The sequence below is a fragment of the Dipodomys spectabilis genome, unplaced genomic scaffold (assembly GCF_019054845.1).
Source record: "Dipodomys spectabilis isolate Male_0828 unplaced genomic scaffold, ASM1905484v1 ptg000001l, whole genome shotgun sequence".
Taxonomy (NCBI): Eukaryota; Metazoa; Chordata; class Mammalia; order Rodentia; family Heteromyidae; genus Dipodomys; species Dipodomys spectabilis.
Genome location: NW_024870678.1, coordinates 4,013,573 through 4,032,355, shown reverse-complemented (window position 1 = coordinate 4,032,355; position 18,783 = coordinate 4,013,573). Strand labels below are relative to the sequence as shown.

General features: G+C 44.1%; 1 protein-coding gene across 2 annotated transcripts; it reads left to right on the top strand.

The window, feature by feature from the left end:
- Positions 1 to 249: 249 nt before the first annotated feature.
- Ddo (D-aspartate oxidase) lies at positions 250 to 18,546 on the top strand. Of its 2 annotated transcripts, XM_042668473.1 has the most exons (6): positions 299 to 343; positions 1,411 to 1,482; positions 2,827 to 3,002; positions 6,323 to 6,431; positions 8,732 to 8,908; positions 17,305 to 18,546. In XM_042668473.1, the coding sequence occupies exons 3-6, from the start codon at positions 2,831 to 2,833 to the stop codon at positions 17,870 to 17,872; spliced, it is 1,026 nt and encodes a 341-aa protein (XP_042524407.1). In that variant the 5' UTR covers positions 299 to 343; positions 1,411 to 1,482; positions 2,827 to 2,830; the 3' UTR covers positions 17,873 to 18,546. The 2 variants fall into 2 exon arrangements, with proteins under 2 accessions (XP_042524455.1, XP_042524407.1); XM_042668521.1 differs by lacking the exon at positions 1,411 to 1,482 and having other exon boundaries at positions 250 to 343.
- Positions 18,547 to 18,783: the final 237 nt, after the last annotated feature.

Sequence of the window (18,783 nt, the reverse complement as noted above, 5' to 3'; positions counted from 1 at the left end):
CAGGTTACTCACTATTTACTGCACAAATAAATCAGTGGAAGAAATCCTTGACTGGTATTGAGACTGGGAGGGTCTTGTGGGTCAGACAGAGAAGAGGATGAACCAGCCTCTGTGGGCTTGGCAGAGATGAGGTCACTTGTTCCTTTTCTCTGGGGAATCAGTGGCACACACAGTTGCATGGGCCAATGGCGAGTAAGGTTAGAGGGAATGTCCTTAATAAATTCCCCAATGAGAAGCAGTTTTGCTTTCCTTCTGTCTCCAGGGCACCAGACCAGCCAGTCAGTGGAAAACAAGGGTTGGTGCCAGGGCCTGCGGAGGGATCAGAGGCTGCCTTCTCAGTCAGGTACTTGAATCCTCTTGCCTTTGGCTTAGGAGTTGTTCTGTCCAGACTTGGTGAGTGTCTAAGTGGGATCTAGGACACGGATCGACAGGTCACAGTGCCAGGCCACACTGTCTTGCTTGTATACTCCTTGCCCTCTCAGCAGCTGGTTATTCTTAGCCACAGCTTACCTCCCATCTCAACTTAATTGACTGGAGCTACTTTGAGAAAGTTGCTGGGCAGGGGAGGTTGATACAAAATCTTGAAGTGAGGAAGGTTCAGCAGTTGTCTCTTATATCCAGGCAATACAGACAGGACTGTGACCTTCAGGTTTTTGTCATTGGACCACCCCATGCTCTGGTCCCTTCCTTGTATTCCCTGTGTACCAGCAGCAGTCCAAGTCCTTCTTAACTTGCCGGTCCATCAGATTAGCTAGCTGCTGAGTTTGGAAATGCTGTAATGCTCAAGGAATGGGAGTGCTACACATTAAGTCACACTAGAGGGCTTCCAAGCCTGCAAGTGTGAGAGACCTTTAGAGCCAGAAAAGAAGGCAGTGCCCTCTGACAGCCAAGCCCCAGGATGTTTGTGCTGCCCACAGCTTCTCCTGGGCAAAGGTGATTCTCAGTGTGCGGTGGCCTTGGCTGGTACCACGTGACCCAATGCCTTCACTGTTGCTCTTTGTATTGAGAAGGGTGAGTGTGCCAAAGGCAGATTTATAGGCAGACTTAGCTTAATCAAATGGCCAGATACTAGAACTTTGCTCAGTAAAATAGCAGTGAGCAACCAGAGCAATTGTATTTTCTTTCTCTGGATCTAAGCTTGAGCCAGACACACTGCAGGTGCAGATATGGTAAGATGAGCAAGGAAGCCAACATAGGCAGGGAGGCTGGCAAGGAAGCAGCAAACTGGGGACTCCCCTGCCAGGGAGAGGGGTAGGAGGGAGGGTAGGAGGCCTTCGCCAGTCTCTAAGTCCACACAGGCCCTCCACCTCGAATTTTCAATGCATCCTCACAAAGAGCTCCTTTAGGAGACAGCGTTGGTGGGTTTCTCTTATTGACCACACAAGGAAGCTAAAAAAATTCTTCTGCCAGGTGCTGGTGGCTCATCTCTGTAAATGGAGATCTGAGGAGTGAGGTTCGAAGTCAAACTGGGAAGAAATATCTGTGAGTGGGGGCTGGGAAGGTGGCTCAGTAGTAGAGCACTTGCCTTGCATGCTCGAGGCCTTGGGTTCAATTCCTCAGCACCACGTAAGAAAAAAGCTGGAAGTGGCGCTGTGGCTCAAGTGGTAGAGCGCTAGCCTTGAGCTGAAGAGCTGAGGGACAGTGCCCAGGCCCAGAGTTCAGGCCCCAGGACCGGACCCAAAAAAAGAAAAAAAAAAAAGAAAAAAGAAATATCTGTGAGATGATATCTTTTCTCCAATTAACCACCAAAAAAGCCAGAAGTGAAGGTGTGGCTCGAGTGGTAGAGTGCTAGCCTTGAGCAAATAAGCTAAAGGACAGCACTCAAGCCTCTGAGTTCAAGCCTTAGTACCCCTTTCTGCCCTTCCCCGAGAAAGAACTCATCTGATCTGTTTTACAAATGAGGGAGTTGAGGCAGACTGGAACACCTGTTTCCTTATTTTGGAAGCATACTGTCCAATGTGGCTGTTCAGCCTGGGGGCCAGTACCCAGGTAAAGTGATAGAGATAGAGGAGGTGGGAGGCAGAGAGTAGGTTTCTAGGGAGACAGGAATTGGAGAGGAGTTCAGTCAAACTGTAATGTCATTGTTATTCAAAACAAGTGCATACAGAGCCAGATTTGAGATCTAAGTTGCTCAGCATCTTGCCCTCTTATGGCTAACTCCCCAGTGGGTTTGGGGAGCAAACATTACAGCTCTGCTGCCTCCGGGTCTTGCCTACTTCACCAACCCTCCTGAGGCTGTGTGCACAGAATCCTGGTTCAGGAAAGGATAGAATGAGTGGAAATCTCTACCCCCCCCCCCAAAAAAAAATCCAGACCTCCTTCTGGGGCTGTATGCTAAAAGCAAATAAGTTGTCTGATTTTGTACTAATATTGAAATGATGGTAGAAGTCTCGTTGTCCATTTCTTGCTGTTTAACGCAAAGAGAGTCTTTATTGATTGATTTATGTATTTTGGTGCTGGTAACTAGGGCTTGTTGTACTCCGGATCTGGGTGCTGTCCCTTAGCTTTTTTGCTCAAGGCTGGTGTTCTAGCATTTCAGCCCCACCTCCACTAATGGCTTTTTGGTAGTTAATTGGAGCTAAGAGTCTCAAGGACTTTCCTGCCCAGACTGGCTTTGAAGCAGACCTCAGCCTCCCAAGTAGTGGGGATTATAAACATGAGCCATTGGTTCCCAGCTTATAAAAAGAGTTAAAATGAAAGGTTTATTACACAAGAACTATCAGCAGGAAGTACTATTGTGAGAGAGAACGAACAGTCAAGAACAAACTCCGAGTGGATGAAATGATCCTAAAACAAGGTGCTCAGCCCTCACCTCTCTGCTCCCAGGCCCATGGACACGGCCCGGGTTGCAGTTGTGGGAGCAGGCGTGATAGGGCTCTCTACTGCCCAGTGTATCTCCCAGCTGGTGCCTCGATGCTCCGTCACTGTCATCGCAGACAAGTTTACTCCTCACACCACCAGTGACGTGGCAGCCGGAATACTTATTCCTCATGCATATCCAGGTGAGAGTGGGGTTTCAGCTCTGACAGATGTTAAATTGAGCAAGAGATGTCAATGAGCAGTGCTAACAACTGGTAACTCTAAAGCTTTCTACTGATAGCAGTAATGACCAGTAGGACTACTTGTGATGGAACTAGAATTCTCCTCATGCAAGAAATAGCTTGGACATCAGGTAATGAGTGCCTGTTTTTTTGGACAATGTCCCTACTTCCTTCACTCTCTCCCAGCGTTTCCCTCCCATTCTGGCATACAGGGTATATATCGTTCATTTACTAATAACAGTTTTGTTTTGTTTTTTGATTGGTCCTGGGGCTTGAACTCTGAGCCTGGGTGCTGTCCTTCAGCTCTTCAGCTCAAGACTAATGGTCTACTACTTGAGCCACAGTGCCACTTCTGGTTTTCTAGTGGTTAACTGGAGATGAGTCTCACAGACTTCCTGCCCGGGCTGGCTTTGAACCATGATTGTCAGATCTTAGCCTCCTAAGTAGCTAGGATTACAGGTATGAGCCACTGGCACCTGGATACTAGTAACAGTTTTAATTTTTTTTCTGGTGTTCTCAAACCACTACTAGGACTTGAACTCATAACCTGTCCCATAGCTTTTTTTCCCCCTCAGGGCTAGTGCTCTATTCCCAGCTTTTTGGTGGTTAATTGGAGATAAGAATGTCATAGACTTTCCTGTCCTGGCTGGCTCTGAACTGCTATCTTCAGATTTCAGCCTTCTGAGTAGCTAAGATTACAGATGGAGCAGGTAGAACCCAGCTCTTTTTTTTTTGGTTGTTGTTGTTGTTGTTGTTTAATCTCAGTTTTCATGTTAGAAGGCTTCCTTGGCTGGGTGGGAATCTTGACCTGTCCTCTGATTTGTATGGATGGGACCAGAAGCAGCAGGAGCTGGTATTTCTTATTGTTTGCCTGGAGCTTGTTGCCTGTGACCCTGGCTAGAATGCGGTACAGGATTGTTTAATAGGGAGCGCTGAGGTAATTATGTTCTTATAGTTCTTCTTGGGCAGGCCAGGTTCCCCAGGGAAGAGGTTTCACATTTCTGCTTAGGGAGAGCTAAAGTCTGGATGCCAGCATTAGAGGAGGAATGCCAGGCAGAGGAGGAAGAGGCTTGGTTTTCGTATTCAGTTGGCCCTTGTTTCCTGATCCTCTCTTGTTTTTAGCCAGGATGGAGAAGGCTATGGTCTTGGCACTGCAGTCTGGAAACATGGCTGTGTCAGCATGGGATGGCCGTACAGCCTGGCAAAGGCTTTGCAGGAGACAAACCTGAAGTCTTGTGCATTTTCCAGATGCTAGTTCCCGTTGGCTTGCCTTCTTGTGGCCAGAGTTCTGGGATCCATTTCTCAGAGCCCTTTTTGCTTGGACCAGCCTGAGTAAGCGGTCTGAGGGTGGCCTGGGGTCATGGAATCACCTTCAAAAGGAGGCTTATCTGAGGGTTCATCAACTCTGTGGATAGACTGGAAGTTCTAGGCCAGCATCTGTCTTTCTTTGTTCACTACGGTGAGATACAACTTGGCCTTCTCCTTGAGCTTTTTTGCCAGATATAACTCGGACCGATAATAAAGACCTGCTCACACATGCCAGTACCACATGGAAGCACCCCTCCTGCATAGGGATGTATTTAAGAGCTTTAGTATGTGTGCAGCACATAGAAGAGTGCCCAGTGCGTAAGCAACGCTGCATCAGCAATTGCTGTTTTTCTTGCCACTCCCAGTGACAGGTTTGTTTGATCTGCACTTGAACATGAATTAGGTCACCAGGCCTGTTCAATTGGAATTGTCTATTCTTTTTGGGATGACTTCTGCTACATGAGACTCTCAGGCAGTATTTTGTTCTTCAGTTTGGGGTGAGGACATTTCCCTATGGCCTTCCTCACTGGGGGAGGGCTGTGGGGGGATAATGCACTGAACATCTAACATAGTTCTCTCTGCAGCTGATGTTTATTTCCTCTCTTATTGCTAAACCAGCTACAATTCTGGAATACAGTGTTGCGTTCACACAGGTACCCACTTAATGATGATCATATAGAACTACTATTTAGGAAATATTTATTGGCTCTTTAAAAAGTGAATTATTTTATTTATTTATTTATTTTTATTTTTGCCAGTCCTCTCTAAAAAGTGAATTATTTAATTTATTTATTTATATTTTTATTTTTGCCAGTCCTGGGGCTTGAACTCAGGGCCTGGGTACTGTTCCTGAACTTCTTTTGCTCAAAGTTAGTGCTCTACCACTTGAGCCACAGCACCATTTCTGGCTTTTATCTAGTACTGAGGAATTGAACCTAGGGCTTTGTGCATGTTAGGCAAGCACTCTACCACTAAGCCACATTCCCAGACCATGCAAATTATTTTAAAATCCTGCAGCTGACATGCCCTTATTGATCTGGAGATTCTGGGTGGGATATCTCCATTTCCACTTGTTTGGTGACAGTCCCAGGGACAGTTTTTGCCTCTATTCCCTTGTGTCATCTCTAGCCGTCATTAGTAGCCCCTTGGGATCACTCTTTCCCAGGCCCTGGATCTGCCCTCCAGACCCTTTCATAGACTCAGGTGGCCAAACGTCTTGTTCACACTTGGACTGGACTGGATTGTGATTCTTTTGGCTTGCAATGGACACTCCTATTTTGGGGCTCAAACCAGGCCTCTTTTTTCCTCTCAGCCTGGTACCATCCCAGCAGCTTGGCCTTTTGTGCATGAATGCCTGGGGAATGGTGTGGTCTCCACATACCCAGCTGACCTTGGACTATGGTTCCATTATGGGGGAGGAGTAACATCAGGAAATCTGGATGCAGTGTTTGTCTCCATAATGCAGGTCTTGTTTCTTTATATCAGGAGGGGGACCCTATGAGCTTTCCATAGTTATGCAGTCTGTTTTCTGTCCTGGGGCCCACAGACACCCCACCCTCACTGTTACTGAACCTATATTCAGCCCCTCCTGCCCGAAAGAGACCCTCAATTCTTTTTCCTTTTTTCGCAGTTATGGGGCCAGCTGGATCCCTTAGCTATAAACTCACTTCTGGTCAGACTGGCTACAGATCCTTCAAGAACCTTGGGAATGTGCCTTGTGCCAAAATCTGCCTTCCAGCTGGCTCTGGTGTCAGGACTTTCCTGCTTGGCCTGTGCCATTCCACTGGTCGATCACTGTCCAAGCTGATTTGGTCAGAAGGTGTTATCACTCACAACTCTAGTCTCTGAAGCATCTTTTACCTCTGTGGGGTATTTTATCCAACTGTGCCTCCATGTCTCCTCATTTCCCCCTGGTTTCTAGGATGGAGTTTATTCTGTCCTACTTTGTTCTTTCCTCCCCGCCCCCACTCCAGACACACCTGTTCCCATGGTGAAGCGGTGGTTTAGAGACACCTTCATTCACCTGTCTGCAATCGCTAGGTCAGCAGAAGCTGTGGATGCTGGTGTTCATCTGGTGTCTGGGTAAGAGAAAGAATCACAGTATTTACAGCAACATGGACAGATATGAGAAAGCAACATAGAATATTTATTGAGTATCTGCATTGAGCAGATTGCAGAATTACAGGTGGAAGAATTTACAAAGACTTGATTCTATTTTTAAAACAATGCATGACCCTTGAAGTTTTTAATCATAAATATTTTTTTGAGTTTCCTCAGCAAATATGCAGGGATTTGAAAGTATGGAGGAAAACCCCAACAGATAAACCCTGCACCAGGTTCTGTGGGAAATGGGGTGGCTAATGGAAAGTAGACAGGTATGAAACTGAAATGGATTCAGAGCCTAAGGGCACAGTGACATCTGACTTATTTGGGTCCTTATTTGGATAATGAGGTGTTCCAAAGAGTAAAAATTTTGGTTCACTAAAGTTGGCTTTTGAAGTGCCATTTGGAAAAAAATTCAGAAGTGATCAGCACACTTGTATTAATTGTTAGCATCTGATTTTAAGAGACATGAATTGAAAAATAAATCCAATTTAACATTTAGAACACAAACTAGCACTTAAATCAACAGTGTATTTGTATATCTTTTTAAGCAGAAATTGATTCTATTACTTTTTTTTTCTTGTGTCAGTCCTAGGGCTTAAACTCAGGGCCTAGGTGCTGTCCCTGAGCTTTTCTGTTCAAGGCTAATGCTTTACCATTTAAGCCACAGCTTCATTTCCAGCTTCTTGGTGATGAATTGTAGCTAAGAGTTAAACTGCTATCCTCAGATCTCAGCTGCCTGGGTAGCTAGTATTATAGATGTGAGCCACTAGCACCCAACTTCATTCTATGCTACAATCCTGATGTTTAAAACAATAGTTGTCATATAGTATATGTTCACTTAATAGTCATTGAAGTGAAGAGCGAATCAAGTATATATGCATTTATAATTTATCTTTTTTTTTTTTTTGCTGGTTGTGGCGTCTGAACTCTGGGTCTGGGCGCTGTCCCTCAGCTCTTGAGCTCAAGGTTAGCGCCCTACCACTTGAGCCACAACGCCACTTCCAGCTTTTTTCTTTTTGCTTATGTGGTGCTAAGGAATTGAACCCAGGGCCTCATGCATGCAAGGCAAGCACTCTACCACTGAGCCACCTTCCCAGCTATAATTTATCTTGTCACATTAAATTCCTTAGCACTCTACTCTTAGGAATTCAATGAGGTAAGAAGACCATGCAGTGAGCATCATTTATAACTTCCCAGGGACTGCTTTGAATGAAGTATTTAAAAATAGAAGTACTGGTATGTGAATGACCATGTGAGTAGTACTCAGATTTGTCCCTTGCTCTTTTAGAGCAACTGTGGCCATGTTTACCCAGGGAAACCATCCAATATTTACAAATGCAAGCATATGCATAACACAATTGGTAGCTTCTTGTTAATCCCCAGTATCCCAGCTCATCTGCTTAGCCATGCTATGACCCAAGATTTGGCTCCTCTGGCCAACTCTTAGCTGCTCTCCAGTCCTAGAGCTAAGCTTGACCACCTCAACCTCCCTAGGTTTGTACCCATGTTTTCTGCGCACTTGTGCATTTTTCCAAGTCAGTTATTTTGTTCAAAATGGAGACTAACCTTTGAACTTTTCATGTGTTACTTACAATGTATGTGAAATGTTGTCCAAATGAAAGAAAAAAACTTCCCCTAAAATGCACTGCCATAAAATCTAGGCAAAAGCTTTTTAGAAAAAGTGAAACAAGGGCTGGGAACGTGGCTCAGTGGTAGAGCGCTTGCCTTGCATGCCTGAGGCCCTGGGTTCGATTCCTCAGCACCACATAAGCAAAAAGAAAAAAGCCGGAAGTGGCGCTGTGGCTCAAGTGGTAGAGTGCTAGCCTTGAGCTGAAGAGCTGAGGGACAGCACTCAGGCCCAGAGTTCAGACCCCACAACCGGACCCCTCCAAAAAAAGAAAGAATAAAAAAAGAAAAAGTGAAACAATTTGATGGCATGTTTTATTTATATTCATTAATTCATTCATCTATCATGCTGGTGATAGAACTTAGGACCTCATGAGCATGCTAAACACAGGCCCCACCTCAGAGATAAACCTGACACATTGCATTTTAAATGTCTTATTCTCCCAATGACTAACATTTGCAATTTAACTATTCAAGTTATCTGATCAGGAGAATGAAAGACTCTATCTTTTTCTCTTTGTGTTTGTAGGAAGTAAATGTTCCTTTTAGTTTTTTCACCCTGCAATAGATATGTATTAGATATATTAGAAAAAAAGAAATGTATGTCTTCAAAAAATTTCTGGAAGAATTCTCCTCTTCTTGTGTTCGAGTTGGCAGATATTTCGGAGCATCCCTGAGGAAGAAATGCCATTTTGGGCTGATGTGGTTCTGGGATTTCGAAAGATGACTGAGGCTGAACTACAGAGATTTCCTCAACACGTGTTTGGTCAGACTTTTACAACTCTCAAGTGTGAGACTTCTGCCTATCTCCCATGGTTGGAGAAAAGGTGGGTTGGAATGGGTCTTGAGGTTCTTGCTGCTTTGTCTCTCCTCATGTAGAACCTGTATAACTCTTCATAAAACACATATTCCAGAGTCTTTGGGGCCCCTCTGGGCTCTTTTTCATTATGTCTTACCAAATGGCTAGGGCTTTGCTAAGCAGTCTGCATACAGTGTTTGTGTGGTTTGGCAAGCCAGCTTTTTGGGGGGAGGAAGGTATTGGAGTGTGAACTCAGGGCCTCATCTGTTTGCTTAGCTCTTTTTGTGCTCAAGGCTGGCACTCTACCACTTGAGCCACACCTCCACTACCAGATTTTTGCTGGTTAATTGCAGATAAGCGTCTCATGGACTTTTCTGCCCAGGCTGGCTCTGAACTGTGATTCTTACATCTTAGCTTCCATAGTAGCTAAGATTACTGGTGTGAGCCACCAATGGCAGCCTTTCAAGTCTATTTTCCGTGTGTACCAGGATGCCCTCCTGTCCTCTATTCTTCTAGGGAAAAAACCCATTAATTGAAACAGGATCTTGATTTCCTTGTTTGAAAAATGGTGAGGTTGGATACTTTGCTTTAAAATGATAAGATTAACTTTAGCTCTTTGGATGAGAAAAATCTTATCCTTAGTATAACTTATTTTTAATTTGTTTCCTCATTTGCAGTAAAAATTGGCTTGGTTATTTTCTTTTGTCATGAATAAGAACACTAACATTGAGGGTTTATCCAAGTTATATAATTGCTTCCTTACTAAATTCAGCCCTTAATACCTTGAACTTGCATTTTTGGCTTGGCTCCCAGGAGTTCCTTTTTTGTAATAAATTAGTATACACATCAAGAGAATTTTGGAGACTGCACTCAGCTCAAGGCGTGCATTACAGGACAAGGAGCTCGGCCTGATGAACTCCTCAGGCAGGCACGTGGCAGCAAGGGGGTGGGTGGGACACCTGGGGCTCAATCTGTGGGCACAGCCACACGCCTCCTTCTAGGGCAGCCCCAGATGGGCAGTCACACAATCCCTGCCTGTTCTTCTCACTCAGGGCCTGTTCTGGCGCCTCCTACGCTCTTCCACACAATATGAGTGCTCAGCCTTCCGTGTTCTGACTCAAAAATGAGCATTTTGCTCAGTGAGCCAAAGAGATGGCTTTAGCTCAGCATCTTCTGAAATGACACCAGCTCTCAGGAAAAAGATATATTTTTATTACAAATTAGATCTTTTTTTTTTTTTGGGTCCGGTCATGGGGCCTGAACTCTGGGCCTGGGCGCTGTCCCTTAGTTCTTCAGCTCAAGGCTAGTGCTCTACCACTTGAGCACAGTGCCACTTCCGGCTTTTTTCTTTTTGCTTATGTGGTGCTGAGGAATCGAACCCAGGGCCTCATGCATGCAAGGCAAGCGCTCTACCACTGAGCCACCTTCCCAGCCCAGATCTTTTTTTTTTTTTTGAATGGAAAGATAATCTCCTTCTCAATACCCAATAACATTGAGAACCAACCAACCAGCAAAATCCCTGAGATTTTAATCAGCCACGCAGGTCATATTTTGTATATTCAAACAGTAGAGTCATGTTTTTTGTCTTTTTTTTTTCTTTTTTGGTACTAGGGATCAAACCCAGGATGCTAGGAAAGCATTTTGCCACTGAGCTACAGCCCAGCTCTGTTCTGCAACTTTTAAACTTACCCCCTCTAGGAAATGAATCAGAGAGGTAATAAGTCTTCCTCCAGGCAGCTTACTTAAGTAAATTCTTTGGAGGGACTGAGTTGTCCTGTCTTTGGTGACCTCCAGAAACTAGGTAGCTCTTTTCTATGCTGGGTGCTGGTAGCTTAAGTCTTTCTAGGAGACCAGGCCTTGTCCTGTGACTTTGAAGAGACCACTTTGACTGCAGCACTGATTTCCATGCCTCCATGGTTCTTCTGTATCATCGAACCTACTTTCTGTAGCCTTGCTCTTGTTTTCTGTTCCCCATCTTTTTCTTCTCTTATGTTCTCCCACCCCTGACTCCTGTGACTTCTTGGCACCTGTGCACAAATAGGTGCTTGCACTGTACATCAGAAATGGGATAAATTGTGTCAACTGACCATGTCCAACTTGCAAAAGATCTCTTCCTGTGTGCAGTAAACTCCTGTGCCTCCTTTCCCCCCTGCTCCAGACCTGTCAGTACAACCTGGCTTCCCCAGTGCCCCTAGTCATTTCCTCTCTGCTTCCCTCTCTTCTACATCCCCCTGCCTGCCTGAGGACCAGGACATAAAAAGCCCCAGGCACAAAGTTGAATGGAATCATGGTTCTTCCTGGTTGGGATAGGAGGAAGGGAAAGAGCACCTTCAAAGAAGGTGGAGCTACTGATGATGGCAATATGGTTCAGAGGGAACAGAGACTGTGTGGGATGCAGTAACCTTGAGTGCTTCCATTCAGGCTTTGGGGGCAGTCCTAAGGCAGCTGTAGAGGTGAACTTCCTTCCTGCACCACCTCCTGCTCAGTGGATGAGGGGTATATGGCTGTTCCTCTCCACAACTCCCAGTGCCTGTATAACCTCTGGGCTTCACCCATTCCCCCTTCTGCTAAGAAACTGCTCCATACCTAATGGGCCTTGGAATGGCTAATGTGAGTTCACTGAGCACACAAGGCCCGGATGGGCATGTGGGAAGTGAGAACTTGAATGCAGGTCGTTTTCTTGGAGTATGTAATCCAAGGGAAACAGCGAGGACCACGGCCAGCAGATGAAATGACCTCGTCTGCCAGAACGCATCACCTGCATTTGGTTGTCTTGCTACCTTCCATTTAAAAATTTTAACAATTGTAAATATGACCACATTTAGTGTTGTCATGAAGAAATAGTATTTTCCCCCATAAATCTGTATATGTAGTATTTCCCAATTGAAATTTTACTTTTTTTTGTTGTTGTTGGTTTTGGGGCTGAACTCTGGGCCTGGGCACTGTCCCTCAGCTCTTCAGCTCAAGGCTAGCGCTCTACCACTTGGGCCACAGCACCACTTCTGGCTTTTTCTGCCTATGTGGTGCCGAGGAATCGAACCCAACGGTTTTTCATGGGAGGTACACAGCCCAGAGATCTATTTGGATAATATTCCCCTAATAAGGCACAATCTGCCTCAAAGGTGTGTGATGATGTCTACTTTGGGCCAAATTAGAAAGCATTGAAAAAATATTTCTGTTCTGGTCCTGAGTCCTGAACTCAGGGCATAGGTGCTGTCTGAGGTTTTGTGCTCAAGGCTGGTGCTCTACCACTTGAGTCACAGATCCATTTCTGGGATTATTTTGGTAGTTAATTGGAGATAAGAGTCTCATGAGCTTTCCTGCCTGAGCTGACTTTGAACTGCAACTCTTGCATCTCCGCCCAGTGAGTGGCTAGGATTACAGGTATGAGCCATCGGTGCCTGGTCAAAGCCACTTAAATTTCCATATTTTGTTGTCCCCCAAACAATTAAGTCCTTAGTTTAGAATGTGGGTTGCAGGCCTGTGGTTCTAGGGCTGGGTGTGGTCTCTCTGTGTCTTGGCTGGAGCCTGGTTGTCGGGCTGCATCCTCCTTCCTGCCCTGCCTTTCCTTTTGAAGGCCCCAAGTCCCTGCTCCTTATTACAGTCTGCACTGCATCCCAAGGCTGCCTGGATAGTATCTCCCCAACACAGCTCCTGCTTCCCTGTGCGGTGCTATCCACAAGTCCTTTCCCACCAGGGCTTCAGGGAAGAGGATGAGAGGTAGGCTACAGGAATTGGCTATGATCCTAAGACCACTGAGGGAAGCAGAGGTGGGGTTATGTGTATGTAGCTATGTGTCTACGCATGCGTGTATGAAGGTGTGAATGAGACTTCCACAGAGCCTGATTCTTCTCAGGGGCACAGTCAGCTTCATCTCCTTCCTGAAGCTCCCATAGAATTGGAGGAAGGGCCCCAAAGACCCCTACCTCCTGGGCTCATAGTCAGGCAGATGCTGCAACAGAGAGTAGTCTGCTAAGTTTGGTAAAGATGGGGCTGCTCTTGCATTTTAGGATGCGGTCAGTGGTCATTGCACTGGCCTTGCTTAGTGAGTAGTGCTCATATTTTCATGTGGAGCTGAGAGTAGTGGTTGCTCTTTCTAGGATGCCTTGCTAAGTTGCAGAAAGCCCCAAGAGGAAAGTTATCACGCTTCTTATTCACGCAACTTATGTCACCCAAACTATCAGAATAGCTACATCATATGATGGTAAAAGCAATGCTGTGTGTGTGTGTGTGTGTGTGTGTGTGTGTGTGTGTGTGTGTGTGTGTGTGTGTGTGTGTGTGTTCTAGTCATGGAGCTTAAACTCAGGGCCTGGACACTGTCCCTGAGCTTCAAGGCTGGTTCAAGGCTAGCACTCTACCACTTGAATCACAGCACCACTTCTGGTCTTGTCTGTCTGTCTGTCTTTCTTTCTTCCTTTCTTCCTTCCTTCCTTCCTTCCTTTCTTTTCTTTCTTTCTCTCTCACTCTCTTTCTCTTTTTTCCAATCCTGGGGCTTGAACTCAGGGCCTGGACACTGTCCCTGTACTTGTGCTTCTTTTTCTTAAGGCTAGCACTCTACAACCTGAGCCATAGTTCCACTACCAGCCTTTTCTGTTTATGTGGTATTGAGGAATCGAACCTAGGGCTTCAGGTATGCTAAGCAAGCACTCTGCCACTAAACCACATTCCCAGCATAAAAGCAATGTTTTAGGTACTTGGTCACCTAAGTTAGCATCCAGAGTCTAGATGCCATCCATCTGCCACAGGATTTACAATAATGACCCAGCCTCATGGCGCAGCCACATTGCAACGTAAAGTTGACGGGTCTCCTTGTAGACTCAATTAGCTCCCTCCTGGGATAAGGCCTGACAGGGACTTAGCACAACAAGCTAGGCAGCCCATCTGCACCAATCATCTGACAAGTCGCCACTGAAAGTTGGACTTTCATCTGTAGTTTCCAGCAGGGAACCATTGAAATAGAACAGAAAGACATTTGCATTTATTGAATTCTTACATAACAACTCTGTGAGCCCCAGCCTGGCACTCTAATTTCTAGGCTATGGTTAAAGAAACAAGTTCAGTGAATTTAAGAAATTCAGCTTTAAATTCCAAAGCTGATAAGTTCTTCTCCTTTCTTGAATGTGGAAAAGAATTCCAAGTCCTGCTTAGGATGGCTGACACATAGAACATAATGTTCAAATAATAGAACATGGAGTCTGCAATCTTTTAAAAGAAAAAAAATAACCAAGATGATGTTCAAATAACAATCAGTTAAAACTTCTCTCAAACCCAAATGCCATACTTAATTAAATGTAGTGGTACAGGCGTGGAAGGCAGGCCTGCATTTTTTATAGTAGTCTAACAAACCTCTACTCCTTTTAATTTTTCTTGTAAAATGTTTTTCTTGAGAAACTGTGCATTGAGTTAGACATGTTCTATTCCTCTCCTTTTCTTTTCTTTCCCTTCTTTCCTTCCTTTCTTCTTCTTCTTTTTTTTTTTTTTTGCCAGTCTTGGGGCTTGGACTCAGGGCCTGGGCACTGTCCCTGAGCTTCTTTTGCTCAAGACTAGCACTCTACCCCTTGAGCCACAGTGCCACGTCCACTTTCTGCTTATGTGGTACTGAGGAATTGAACCCAGAGCTTCATGCATAGTAGGCAAGCACTCTACCATTGAGCCACATTCCAAGCCCTACCTCTCCTTTTCATAGTGAGCTTTGAAGTCACATCAACATCTCCAGTTCTAGAGGACAGATAGAAGCTTCAGCAGGTGGACAAAGTCATGTGAATGGGAAAGCATGGTGAATGCTAAACCCTTCCTAAAAGTCTTTTCTTAGTGGTAACTTTTTAAAATATAGATATAAATATGTTAAAATATATTTATATTCAAATATAAATACATATAAAATAGAAAAGAAAATAGAAAAGAAAATATTTTATATTAAAATACAAACTTTAAAATTTTTATTGTTATTATTAAGGTATTGTACAGAGGGGTTGCCAGTGCATAAATCAATGTCAACCCTTCTCCCACTTTCCCCAAATCTCACCTTCCCAAACTGTCCACAAGTTATTTAGTTCATTTCCCATATGGTGATCATTTTTGCAAAGATTAACATCACACTACTGCTGGGCTCAAGTGGACCCGAGTTCAAATCTCAGCATTGGCTAAATAGACACATAACCATGTGTTGGTTAGAATCACCACAAAATCTCAATTTACTCTTTTTTTCCTGTGCTAGTGTTTGTGTGTGGGGCAAACCTTAAAAATATTTGTCTCTTATTGTATATCTGACAAACATAACCAAAATTTCCTAATTGCTTGTTCTACTGAGAGAGCTGAAAACTTGTGCTCATAACATGCTATATTAAAAATACTTTTATCTGTAATCTGTTTAACTATTTAAAAGAAAAAGCTCTGGGTTAATTCTTCTTTATAACCACTGTCAGTTTCACCATGTCTCTACTGGGTCTCTGTGACTCCATCCTGTGAAGGCTTGCCAGATTTTCTGTGTTCTTTCCCTCCCTCCCTCCCCCCTTTTTTCTTTCCTTCCTTCCTTCCTTCCTTCCTTCCTTCCTTCCTTCCTTCCTTCCTTCCTTCCTTCCTTCCTTCCTTCCTTCCTTCCTTCCTTCCCTTCCCTCCCCTCCCCTCCCCTCCCCTCCCCTCTCCTCTCCTCTCCTTTCCTTTCCTTTCTTTTCTTTCTCTCTGTCTCTGTCTCTCTTTTGTTGCAAAGCTGAGGACCCAACTCAGGGCTTGGCAGGCAAGCATTCTTCCACTGAACTAAATCCCCAACCCATCACCTCAACTGAATGTTCGAATCCAGAAGTGAGGGTGGAACAAAGCATTAGAGGAAGGAGTCTTTTTATTTTCTTTTATTTTTTAGAAAGAGTTCTCTTGCTAAGTTAACCAGTGGCCAAATCCTACTATCATTTACCAGCTTCTAGTTATGCCTTGTTTATGCTTCTGAAGTTTTTGCCTTATCTTCCCTCTTATGAAACTTGTTTGTCTTCCCTTGAAGGGGGTGTACTCAAAACCGTTAGCATGACTGCTTCTGCTCTCTCAGGGGCAGGAGGACAACCAGCTGTTTCTAAACCTGGTGTCAGCCCTTCTCCCTAAAGTGTTCTAGAATTGTAGAAGTCTAAGGGAGAAGATGCCAGTGCAGGACCACTCTGTAGCTCTCGGGTTCTCAGAGAGACAAGAGCAGATGTGGGTTTAGAACTCTATCAGCTAGCTGGCTACACTGTCACCCATTTTCCCCCCTCATAGCAGTGACTTGCTTCTAGACATTCAACCTGCACGGGCAGAACAGAACCGCGGAGCTTGTCTTATAGTAAATCTTTTATATATGACACTCAACCTATAAGTAAGATTATAGGATTACAAGAGATTAAGATGCCAAGATTACGAGGGCTATTTTTTAATGGCTACAGAGTTTCCATCCTGTGAGATGAGGAACATCCTGGAGTGGATGGTGGTATTGGATGAATGAGCTTAACGCCATTAAACTAAACACTTCAAAATGGTCAAAATGTTAAGTTCTATGCTATGTTCCCCCACCCCCCAATTTAAAAATGATTACAGGAGCTTAGTGCTGGTGGTTGGGGCTTGTAATCATAACTACTCAGGAATCTGAGATCTAAGGATCCTTGTTCAAAGCCAGCCCCAGCAGAAAAGTCCATGAGACTCTTATCTTCAGTTAGCCAGAAAGAAGTCAAATGTGGAGCTATTGCTTTAGTGGTAGCATGCCAACTTTGAGAGAAAAAAAAAAAACAACCAAGTGAGAGCATGAGGCCCCAATTTCAAGCCCCAGTTAAAAAGTGATTACAGGGTCTGGATGAGGCATTTTTTTTCTGATTATTGATATACTTGATCCAAAAAAAAAAAAACCCAAACAGCAATTCCCAACAATTGTCACTTAGTCTGTCATCTGCAAATATTTGGTATTGTCTTTATAACTCTCTAGACATAGAATATGTGTGTGTGTGTGTGTGTGAGTGTGTGTGTGTGTGTGTGTGTGTGTATACCTGTACCAACCATGCAATTAAGGAGAGCAGACAAAGGAGCACTCAAGAGTTAACAATATGCAACAAAATAACCAAGATGGTAAATCTGGTGTTAAATGAATGTACAAACAAGAAATACTTGGGCGTTTAAGGCAATTGGATTAACTTGTTATTTATTTTGCATTTAGAAGATCTACAAAACATAAAAAGGTCAAGAAGTATAATTTCCTTTGGGGTTTTCAAAATAATTACTTATCTAGGATCAACTTTAGGAATCCTCAGTTTCCAAGGATGAGAAGCAGCTGATGACTGGAATTTGATTTTTTTTTTATGGGTCCCAGAAGCACTCAGGTCTTTGTTCACTGGATCATCGCCTCAGTTTTCTTCCTGTACTTCAGTTTTGGAAGTGACTGAACTACTAAAACCCATGTTCTCTCTTCCCCAGGGTAAAGAGAAGCGGAGGCCTGCTACTCACCAGGCGAATCGAAGATCTGTGGGAGCTCCATCCATCTTTTGACATAGTGGTCAACTGTTCAGGCCTGGGAAGCCAACAACTTGTAGGAGACCCCACAATAGCCCCAGTAAGGGGCCAGTTGCTTCAAGTGCAGGCTCCCTGGGTGAAGCATTTTATTCGAGATGGGAATGGGCTGACATATATTTACCCTGGCACATCCCATGTAACCCTGGGTGGAACAAGGCAAAAAGAAGACTGGAATCTGTCCCCAGATGCAGATATTAGCAGAGATATTTTTTCACGATGCTGTGCTCTGGAGCCCTCCCTCCACAGAGCCTATGACATCAAAGAAAAGGTAGGCTTGAGGCCTTACAGGCCAGGCGTGTGGCTGCAGAAGGAGCTCCTAGCCCGAGAAGGAAAGAAGCTGCCTGTGGTTCATAACTATGGCCATGGGAGTGGTGGCATCTCAGTGCACTGGGGCTCTGCTCTGGAAGCCACCAGGCTGGTGAACGAATGTGTCCGGTCCCTCAGGACCTCAGCTTCTACATCAAAGCTGTAGATGACATGAACTGACAGCAAATAGTCCCAGAAACCACTACTGAAAGCACAATTGAAAGTCCAGAACAGGTTCAAATAACTTTTGCATTGAGTGAAAGTTCAATTAGATATTTTTTGTTTTCAATAATAGGGAATGATGCAAAATATATCAATAGACTTAGGAAATCTGCCACTAATGTCATAGGGGATAAAGCTCCATTTTTGTTAAGACAAATCCAACAACAAAACACTTGTTAAATAGGTACGATTTCTTTTGTGGATTAAACCATTCACCAGAGTCCTCATGATCAAATCATCTCTGCAACCATCCGCACCCACTACCAGAGGTGTGAGTTCCTCGTCTCCTAGGCTTTTATCAATCTGATCAAGTTGATTAGATTAACCATCACAAAGTTAAAAAAAAGATTAATCATCACAATTACCTGAGGTTTGTGTATTTTGTTGCCACAAAGAATTGAGAGCTGGTTTATTGTACAGTTGAATTTGCCTGAGCACTTTTGAAGATTGAGTAGTGTATGTAGCCAAAGAGCTAATTTGCTGATTGGCACCATCAGTCAATCAATAATCAATATAGCCAAGATGTATTTTGCTGATGTTAAAAAAAATTGGGGAAGGGAATTGGGTTTCATGTGTTTGGGAATTACTGAGTTAAATAAATATAACCTGATTTTTAGACTCAAGTCTAATTAGACTCTTTAATATGTCCATATATATTGTGATTCTTTAGGAAGGGTTTTTTTTTTTTTAGATTGGGTGATTGGGAAATGAGGTGCTATTCAGGGAGGTAAAGAATCCTGAAGTGGAAAATAATTTTGGGGGAAGATAACATATTTGGATGTTTAAAAAAAATAATTTCTGCATTGGATATCCTGAGGGAGACGTGAGGTTGGCCATGAAAATGTGAGAAAGAAA

What these genes read in the sequence shown, in the direction of transcription:
- Ddo (XM_042668521.1), top strand. Translation starts at nt 2,831, where the DNA reads ATGGACACGGCCCGGGTTGCAGTTGTGGGAGCAGGCGTGATAGGGCTC. An exon ending in GGTGTTCATCTGGTGTCTGG is followed by an intron (nt 6,432 to 8,731) that starts GTAAGAGAAAGA and finishes CTTGTGTTCGAG; the next exon opens with TTGGCAGATATTTCGGAGCA. An exon ending in CTCCCATGGTTGGAGAAAAG is followed by an intron (nt 8,909 to 17,304) that starts GTGGGTTGGAAT and finishes TCTCTTCCCCAG; the next exon opens with GGTAAAGAGAAGCGGAGGCC.